The 11,067-nt window shown below is 38.7% G+C and overlaps 1 protein-coding gene across 1 annotated transcript in view; it reads right to left on the bottom strand.

The window, feature by feature from the left end:
* Positions 1-5,867: 5,867 nt before the first annotated feature.
* The window catches only part of LOC106806626 (tektin-4-like), a 41,277-nt gene continuing 36,077 nt past the window's right edge, over positions 5,868-11,067 (bottom strand). Inside the window, exon 7 of the mRNA XM_014808629.1 lies at positions 5,868-8,245. Coding sequence (XP_014664115.1) covers positions 8,029-8,245 — 217 coding nt within the window. The 3' untranslated portion in view covers positions 5,868-8,028. The remainder of the gene's footprint in view (positions 8,246-11,067) is intronic.

The following is an 11,067-nucleotide window of genomic DNA, read 5'->3' as shown; positions in this document are numbered from 1 at the left end:
GTATAAAAATATGGCGTCCTGCGTCTGTATTAAGTGGCCTCATCCTCTCTGCTCTTCTTCTCCTACTGTATGCTGATGTGTGTGTGTGTGTGTGTGTGTGTGTGTGCGTCCGCCTGTGTTGTGTGTGTGATGTGTGTGTGATGTGTTTCTGTGCTGTGCTGCGCTTGCTCGCGTGCGTTCGCGTTGCGATGATATGTGTGTCGCTGCGTGCTGTGTGTGCGTGTGTTTGTGCGTGCGTTTGCGGGTTTGGTGTGTGCGTGCAGCTGTGCGCGCGCGCGCGTGCTTTCTCGTACGTATGCTGTGTGCTGTGCGTCGGCGCGTGTGTGTGTCGTGCGTGCGTGCGTGCGTGAAGTGTGTCGTCGTGTGTATGTGTGTGCCTGTGTGTGTGTTGTGTGTCGTGTGTGTGGTGTGTGTTGTGTTTGTGTGTTTGTGTGTGTAGTGTGTGTATGTATGTATCATGATGTATGTATATGATATGTATGTTATGTTATGATATGTATGTATGTATATGTCATGTATGTAATGTATTATTGGATGTATGTATGTATGTATGTATGTATGTATTGTATGTAATGTATGTATGTATGTATGTATGTATGATATGTTATGTTGGTATGTATGTATGTATTGTTATGTATGTATGTATGTAGTATGTCTGTATGTATGTATGTATGGTATGTATGTATGTATGTATGTATGTTATGTATGTATGTTGTATGTATATGTATGTATGTATGTATGTATGTATGTATCTATTGTTATTTATGTATGTTATTGATATTTGTATGGTATGTATGTATGTGATGTATGTATGTATGTATGTATGTATGTATGCTATGTTACTGTATGTATGTATGATGTATGTATGTATGTATGTATGTATGTATGTATGTATGATGTATGTATATGTATGTATGTGGATGTATGTTATGTTGTATGTATTATGTTATGTATGTAATGTATGTATGTATGTACTGTATTTATGTATGATAATGTATGTATCGTATGTATGTATGTATGTATGTAGTATGTAGTAGCGTATGTATGTATGTATGTATGTATGTATGTATGTATGTATGATATTATGTATGTATGTATGTATGTATGTATGTATGTATGGTATGTTATGTATGTATGTATGTATGTATGTATGTATGTATGTATGTATGTATGTATGTATGTATGTATGTATGTAATGTATGATGTATGTATGTATGTAATGTATGTATTGTATGTATGTATTATGTATGTATGTATGTATGCTATGTATGGTATGTATGTATGTATGTATGTATGTATGTATGTTATGTATGTATGTATGTATGTATGTATGTATTGTATGTATGTATGTATGTATGTACTGTATGTATGTATTATGTATGTATGTATGTATGTATGTATGTATGTGATGTATGATTTGTGGATGTTGGTGATGTCGATGTATGCGTGTGATGTTATGTATGTATGTATGTATGTATGTAGTTGTATGTATGTATGTAACGTCTACGAGTACACAGGTGCGATCAGGTTTTTATAAAGGGTCTGGAAGAGAAAATAAATGGCACTAATTCTGCTTCATTTGTTCTGCGTGTTTTAAAAGCTGCCGAAACCCAAGAACATTTTTAAAATTTGGGCATTCTGAAGCAGAGCCAGTTAATTTTGATTGTCCTAGAATGCAAAGATTTATCAGATCGGACCGCCCCGCGGCGACCCCTCCTTTGCCAATTTCTGATTTTATACGAATTTATATATATAGAGTAATCTTTATCAGAAAAACTAGCCCTAAAAAATTCGGTTGAATTTTTTTAGTGCACTTTGAATTTAAAGGGAGGGGGTGAGGGGGGGTCCGACCACCATCAAGTCGTTCGTGTTTGTGTGTATCTGTCTGTGTCTGAGTGGGTGACTAAGGTGTGTGTGTGGGGGGGAATGCATCCGTGTGTCAGTGTGTCTGTCTTTGTGTGAGGGTGCGTAGTGCGTCGGGTAGGCAGACAGGCTTGCAAATCGGCAGGCAGACACTCAGGCAGTCAGGCAGGCAGGCAGACAGGCAAACAAGCACACAGGCAAACATGCAAACGCACACACATGCATATAGGCAAGCTGGTCGGCAGGCAAACCCGCAGGTAAAGGATAGAAGGATAGACAAATAGCAAGACAGACCGAGAAACACAGATAAATGTATAATATACATATAGATACATAAAGATAGATAAATAAAAAACTGTCTGACTGTCTGTCTGTCGCTCTTATCTATCTATTTATCTATCTATCTATCATATCTATCTATCAATCTAATCTCTAATCTAATCTATCTATCTATCTATCTATTATCTATCTATCTATCTATTTCTATCTATCTATCGATCTTATCTATTCTATATATCTATCTATCTTATCTATCTTCTATTATCAAATCTATCGAGTTCTATCTATGATCTTTAGCTAGCTAATTCTAGCTATCTTATTCTAATCTCATCTCTATCCATCCATTCTATTATTTATTTTATTTTTTTAATTTATTCGTATTCTATCTAATTTTATCATATCTATCTAATCGTATCAATCTATCTCATCTCAATCTTATCATATCTTATCTATCTATCTATCTAATCTCTCTTTTCTCTCGCCGCTCTCTTTCTCTCTTCTCATCTCTTTCTCATCTTCTCTCTCTCTCTTTTCCTCTCTTATCTCTCTCTCCTCCCTCTCTGACTCTCGCCTCTCTCTCTTTCTCTTCTCTCGCTCTTCCTTCCTACTCTCTCCTCTCTCTCTCTATATATATATATCTATACTTATATATATATATAGAGAGAAGAGCCGGAGCATGATGAGAGAGAGAGAGGAGAGAGAAAGAGAGAGAGAGGGAGAGGAAGAGACGGAGAAAGACATTCTGAGAAAAGAGGCGAGAAGAGAGAGGAGAGAGAGAAAGAGAAGAGAGAGAGATAGAGGGAGGAAGGAAGAGAGAGAGAGAGGAATAGAGAGAGAGAGAGAGGAGAGAGACAGGGAGGAGAGAGAAGAGAGGAGAGACTAGATGACGAGAGAGAGAGAGATTCGAGAGAGAGAGAGGAGAGAGAGAGTTAGTGATAAGATAGCATAGCAGGTAGATACATACATACTACATAGATAGATAGATAGATAGAGAGATAGATAGATGATAAGATGATAGATAGATAGATAGATAAATAGGATAGATAAATAGTACATAGATAGATAGCATAGATAAATAGATAGAAAAATAGATAGATAGATAGATAGATAGATAGATAGATAGATAGACGCATAGATAGTTAGGTATGCAGGTAGGCAGATCGTTCGATCGATCGATCGCATAGCAGTAGATGAGATAGATAGATAAGCGAGAGAGAGAGAGAGAGAGAGAGAGAGAGAGCAGAGAGAGATAGAAAGAGATCCGAAAGAGAAGAGAGAGAGAGAGAGAGAGAGAGAGAGAGAGAGAAATATATAGAAAGGGGGAGAAGTGTCGAGACCGTTGAGAAGCAAAGAGACAAACAGTCAGAAAGAGAGACGAAATAAACAAGCAGCAATAGCTGTGATAGCAGTGTGATTAGGTAACTGTAATCATGTAGGTGACTGTGAACAGGACGACCACCCTGGTAGCGTGCAGGCGACGTTCCGCTATGCATGGCCACGTACAGTTCTATGTCGGTGACAACACCGCTAACGTTGAGCATGTATCCATCTTCAGGAATGGCGCAGACGCATCTCTCGGGGTTGGTCTTGTTTTAGAGAGCAAAGAATTCTGCTTAATGCAATACTATTAAATTATTATAGACTCGCAGGCAAAGTAGAATAATGTTGTCGTGAAATAGCACTATTTTCCCGTTTTTCCGTTGTACACTCTAGGTATTATTAGCTCTTGAAAATATCGATGTCGAGCAGCAGGAAGAACTCATATTTGACACTGACGTGATTACGGTAATAGGCGAATCAATGAAAACATTATGTTGTGCACGAACTGGCTACGTTTGGAATGAACATTAGTAAGCGGTGATTTATGCACGGTAACTCGAAGCACGTAACAGCAAAGTAGATAGTCGAATATCATGCCATTAGCGAATCATTCCCTGACATCAGGTGCAGACAATTTCGACGGACGATTCATATGTATAGTTGCTGTACACATAGCTTTCGTTAGACGCACGCGTCTGGAATAAAACTGAATTATTCTGTAAAATTACTAACATTTAATTAATTATTAAAAACATTTCTTTAATCATTTAGTTCTCCGTTGAGGATACACTCGAGCTTTTATGCAAAATTTTACCGAATTTTAATTCATTCTTATCTGATGGCTAACACTAGGTGTCACCTCTGTTCATACTTATTTCTCCATATAACGATGCATGTGAACTTTCAGAACTTTTAGTTATCGGCCGCGTATATGTGTAAGTGACACATGGCTGACGTCACTGATGATGTCAGAGACATGATACAACCAGAATTTTCAAGGTATTCACTATGCCAGTAGCCACCAGCATCAATTTTTCTACGGTTGTCATCTGCCAGTGATAGCTGAAATTGCCGCGCAGTCGAAAATAGCATTTACATCTCGTTACATAGCGTTACAGGTTAGTTGACACGTAGCTTAATGACGTCATGCAGTACGCACCGTTCCCGCGTTTCGCATGAAATTGCGATGGTAACCTCTAAATTTCTCACAATTTTTCAAGGTGCACAGAACATTTTACTAAGTTAGTGGTTTCAATTAGTCATGGATATGTCGCAGTAAGGACTAACGGTAGATGTTTCACATACGTTTACCCATTTTGCACACAGGCGCTCGATCATTGTGAAAAATAGACAACGATTTCTCTGTTTCGATTTCTGCCACAGTAGCCGATGTATAAATGTATATTTCTCTGTCATTACAACTCGGAATAATTTAATTTTACACTCGTTTTAATGGTAGCACATTGCTGTAAAAATGCGTCAGGGTTTGATATTAAGGGCCGTCTTTTATGAGTTATGATGATTTATTTGCATAAAGTTTCAATCCGAACATGCGACTTAAATTTTAGGCAGTTTCCTTCCTTTTTTTGGTAAATATGAAACTTAAATAAAAATCCTGACGCGTTTTTTTGGTTCACACTGTGCTTAACTTGTGGCGAATGTTGTGGTAATTGAGAAATATCGAAAATACCATGTATCAAAATTTGTGTTGTCACCTAAAATTTCATTTTATTTTAGCTTGAGCATAGAGATACATCTCATCATTAAATAAACCGTGTGATTAATTCGATTCATTTGTCAATAATCATTTACTCTTCATTAGAGCAATACCCGCGCAAAAGCTTGTGTGTATCCTCAAAGAGACTGATTCTTTGTAGAACTCTGACTCTGAAAACAGACTGTACAAACATCTTGTCAAAGATGTTTGTTAAGACATTAAGTGAAGTTTATTCTGTGACGGTAACACAGATAAGTATTATTAAGTGATGGTAACACAGATAAGTATTATTAAGTGATGGTAACACAGATTAATACCTAGTCTTAACTAGGAGATGTCTTTGACATCCTCATATATTTAGCTATTTAAATTTAGTCTAAGTAAACACTAGTCTTAAAGTTTCTTTTAAAAGAAAAGGGATGTTAATAATACTTGATCAGCATTACTGTATAATCTGTTACTCAGATGTAATCGATATCAACCAGAAGTGAGACTCGCTTTTACCTACACTACACTTTTAATGGCAGCTCGTGTTTGTTGTCTCTCATGTGTATTTTCCTCTGAAAGCCCGTGTAAAAGCGGACATAAAAACGCCAATATTTAAACATGATTTTGTCATTTCAAAAAGGCACTGAATTTATTTGTGTCACACAATTTTTGGGATAACAAGAATTCGCAAACAGCGCAATAAAGTTGTTATAACCATGATATATTTTAATTGCAAGATGACTTTTAACACATATTTTGAAATGTATTATGGCATATATGCATATATCAATCTTTGTTTATCTGAATAGCAAATAGACATAATAATTCTGAATGCCATTATAAACGAGACATGTGCTTCAATTACAGTCATTGGAGCTGACTACATATAAACGATGTTGTTTATAGACTGTACCTACTGGTGCATGTATTTAACCAAATATACAGCATGGATAATGATGACGAAATAACCATGCAATATGTGAATGTTACGGCCGAATTTAGTTTATTATAAATTCATTGCAACTGTATGGTGCTGCCACTAAATAGTGTAGTTTGTTGAAGACGCGTAGCGAGTGGCTTACGAGCATGCGCGTTAAGCACTTGCCAGAAGCCAGTCAGGCAGGTACACGCGACAACCGCAAATCACGTATCAGTGTGCTCGACATGTTCTTTATTAAGACAACGATATTTCCATAGACACCCAGACATCTCAGCGATGTAAGTAACACATATAATAGTTAATACTTTAGTTTGTGGTAAATTATTATAACGGTTTGTTTGCTACGCATGTAACACTTGGTATAGCGTAATGTTTAACGCTTGGCGTATTTTTCTTTGTAATTTCAGTTAAAACCACACAACCACAGCCATGTACAGTAGAGAATAAAGAACAAATGTAAATAAGACTATGTGTGCGTATTTCTTGCTGAAACAGTTTTAAATCCACAACACTCAACGGCAGACAACGTAGCCGGACAGTTACAATAAACTTCAAGGAAACTTCTATCTAGCCCAGTAACACATCAACTCTCTGTCCGATCAACAACTCACCGTTAAGAAATTTAAGTAGGTATGTAGGAGACATGGGCAGATCCACGATTTAAAGAGGGGGCTGCAAACAACGAGGTTGTGAGGCTTGTGACGGAGTTCGGGGGACCTACTCTCGAAAATGGTTCATGAAACAGAGTAGATACAATTTCCCATGTTTCTGACAATTTGTTGCAAAATATCACGCCTATTTTTGAAGGTAAACGCATTATAAAAGGAAACGTTTGCTTGGCAAAAATGACGGGAGCACCGGCATTACCAATCATTGAATCTGCACATGTGAGATGCATGTACGTGAGAATTAAGTTAGATCTGCATAGATTATTGCATAATAAGACTATAATTGAAATATGATGCTGAGCAGCAATAATGATGATAAATGACATGCTGAAAAGACAATTACACACTCCAAAGAACTCAAACAATATAATGCATGTAAACAACGCGTGTACTAGGACAACCGACAATATGGAATGGCAGGAACATTATTACAACAAAAGTTCACCTGTCACCTGTCTGTAACAACTTCCGCAACAGCAATACAAACAGTATAATCCCAATAAGACAATTGTGACGAGACCTAATGATCAGACAAGTCATGAAGATATTCACATTTTTATCTTCCTCATAGTCATTCCCACCTAACCCACCCCTCTCACACATCCCATCTTCATCCACACATAATCCCCCAAACTTACCTATCATCAGTCTGATACCCCGTACAGACTGCAAAATTGATATGGTATCAAACTGGTGCGCGCCCAATCGTAGCGTACGGCCTACAGACACAAAATACCGAAGTGGGCTAAGTTGGCACGGATTGACTGTGCATGCACAATTTAGCCTGTTACGTCACTCGACAGACAGCTATGGTACTTTTATGTGACCTAAATAAGGCCATGCGCATGCGTATTGTGAAATCTGAAGCGCGCCTGGCCCCACATTGCATACAGACACGTTCAAAGCGGGCCTGGCCCTCCTTAATTTGCGGGGCCAAATTGGTGCGGGCCAACGCGTATTTGGAGCGGGATAGCGTGTACACACTGCAAAAATTTTATGCGCGTCTGGCGCGCACCAGTTCGATGCCATATCAAATTTGTAGTTTGTACGGGGTATGATTGACGTGCAGCAGCCTGTCAGTTAGTCGATCTAATCCATACCCCAGAATTTTTCCTCAAGCGGTATTTTAAGCCACGTCTCCACTCCATACAGATCCTAACACCAATCACTATGCTACAAATTCTCAACCATTTTCATCTTCTTCATGCATGGCTATAAATATGCTAACATGCTTTCCCAGAGTGCTCAATCATCTAGTTAAAGCCCATTAGTCTGTCAGCTGATGGAAAGTGCTGACGTATTGAGAGACATTTTTCGCCGTCGATGAACCAACTGTTTTGCTTGGCCACAATCTCCTTCTCCAGTACCATGCGCATCTGCGTGAGCCGCCGGAGCGATTCCTCGACACTGTGCAGCTTTTCCACAAGGGCACTGATTGATTCACTGATGCTTGATACCTCTCCCATGGTTCTGCAGCAGACATGACATTAGAATCACACAGTATGATTGACAGGTTTCTTATTATTTGTCAGATCTTGGTCCAAAATTCAATTCACATAGTTAATAATAAAGCAGGAAAACGTCCATAGTGGTTTCACTAACTGTGGCAGCAATTAGCTATTTGATTTCAAACTGAGCTGACTATGATTACAGGATTAATGAGTGATTCCAATAAAATGTGCAGCCTTTAATGTGTTTAATGCGCAGCCAAAAACTGTGTCGTCATTGGTTACCCTACGTGAAGAGTGATAAGCGCGATGATAGACGTATAATATCAGTATAAATACACGTGAGTCATTTGAGCTATTTTTAGACCTAAGTGTATAAGTTTTGTGGAATTTATAGACAAACCCTGAAGAATGGCATATGTCATACTTGCTCAGCCGCCAGAGGGCACCAGTCAAAACATTTCAATAGGCACTACAGTATATTAGAAAATCTTATGCAACTCATGTAGTACACATAGATCTGCAAAGTTTCACAATTATACCCAAACGTGCACAATGTGCCCAACTTGTTGCTTATGATCTGCATTTAACATGGCACCTGGTTTATAAAGTGCAAGACAATAATTTCAATTACCAGGTGGCAGCACATGCTCAGTCACTATTGCTCAAGGGGTCGTTGTCGTATCAGGTACTACAGATATGTACCCGAGGTACATATATATGTATACACAAAGTGTACCAGACTTGTACTACAGAAGTGTACCCTAACCCTAAACATACCTCATATAAAAATATAAACATAATACTAAACAACCTAAAACTACCTCGGGTACATATCTGTAGTACCTGATACGACAACGACCCCATCTGCGTCACTATTCTGGTATAAACACTTGTTTCCATCCCTCAAACTGCCATCGGTCGTTTCCGGTTTGCAGGTTAAACTCCGTTATATATAACTGTATTATATTTTAAAATAATGTTTTGAGTTCTTAGATGCCGTATTCATCTTTGGTGTGGTTTGCATGTATTGCACTTTTGTATTAAATACATATGACTGGGCCATATCCATATTGTTTCCATCACCCACACCGCCCTTGCCCGTAAAAGACGTATTCCAAGCTCTCTGTTCACCGTTTCGAATCGAATAGATAACGTACGTGTAATGGTGGCCATTTAGTAGGTCTCAGGGGAGAGATAGTGAATATAGAAATAAGTTGTGGATATAGAAATCAGTTAACCCTAACCCTAATCCTAACCCTAATCCTAACCCTAATCCTAACCCTATCCCTAATTCTAAAATAAAACAAAATTAGCCAAAAATAACAAACAATAAAATAAATAAAAGACAAAATTAGCCAATCAGAGCCGTTTTTGTTAGCGCTTAACGCGCCCTCTAGCGGATCACTATATCTCTCCCCTGTGCAAAATTTGGGTGGATATATGTTTCCATGCCATCGAATGTTCGCGTGACGTCAGTGTACGTCACGCACGAACTCGGCTATCTCCGAAGTAAAGTTGAATGCATACAGCCTAGCTGCTGATGGCTACGTCACGCACATAACCTGATGCAAAAACCTTAACCCTAACCCTAACCCTAACCCTAACCCTAACCCTAATTAAATTTAATTAACACTAATACTAACACTAACACTAACACAAAATAGTTAAATGGATAAAGATAGAAAAATAGAAAAATAAAAATAATAAACAGATGGGATTCGAACCCACCACCTCAAGAAGAAACTTCCGGCGCCATACGCGCTGCGCTATTTTGGTTTGCTCGAATGATGTATTATGGATGTGCCCTATATGCATACATGGATGGGCGTCCGTGATTGGTCTATGGTGGTGGCTAGCCACTGACGTCACACTGACGTACACTGACATCACGAAAATCGTCGGTGGCATGGAAACATATATCCACCGTGCAAAATTTGTGGCCATTCTAAATGTAAGGCGCCATTTTAAAATATAATACAGTCAATATTAAACGGAGTTTAACCATAGTTTAACCTGCACACAGGAAACGACCGAGGGCGGTTTGAGGGATGGAAACCAGTGTTTACCCACTATTCTGGGGTTATGCACAGTTACATTGTTGAACAAATTGTCTACAATCGGTACAAATTTTCTCTGTGAATTTATAATGATCTCCAAAAATGGCTCCCGCAAGTGAAAATACTTGGAAATCCACAAATCTGACGAAAATTCTCATTCTTGAGTACATTGATGGATGGCTATGGTGTGTTAGATGCATCTATTCTCCGAGACACCTTCATAATCACATTACAACAGCAGGAGTGTCAGTGGTGGATTCAGCGAGAATGTCCCTTACTCAAAATCCATTGATCTAAAGCAACTGTCCATTATAATTCAACTAATAAACGATTGGTAATTAAAGGAGCAAGGCTGAATATTTTCCACATTTGGCAGATGTCGTGAAAAAAATTCCAACCGTAAAACCTCACCAACTCCTTGTCACTGCAAGTTGATAGCACAATTGTTGAGAGGGGGTTAGGCCTCTAGAAGGTTGTGCACACTAACCTATGAAAAATGATGCACTCTGGTACAAGAAACAATCTTATGATAAAAATAATTCATGCTGGAGCTCATAGGGTCTATGTCCTCCAGGGTACTGCCGGAACGTACCCTGGTAACTATCTGATATGGTTAGCGTTAGGGTTAGGGTTAGGGAGTAGGTAGAGGCGACTCCCTATAGACTCGTTAGTGGAGTAGGCGAGGTACGGTCCGGCATATTAGATAGTACCAGGGTACGTTCCGGTATACCGGACCATACCCAGGGTATGTTCCGGCAGTACCCTGGGGGACATAGACCCTCTC

This window comes from Priapulus caudatus, unplaced genomic scaffold, assembly GCF_000485595.1.
Source record: "Priapulus caudatus unplaced genomic scaffold, Priapulus_caudatus-5.0.1 Scaffold170, whole genome shotgun sequence".
In the NCBI taxonomy this organism is placed as follows: Eukaryota; Metazoa; Priapulida; class Priapulimorpha; order Priapulimorphida; family Priapulidae; genus Priapulus; species Priapulus caudatus.
Note: the sequence above shows the minus strand (reverse complement) of the source record. Positions and strands in the feature narration are given on the sequence as shown.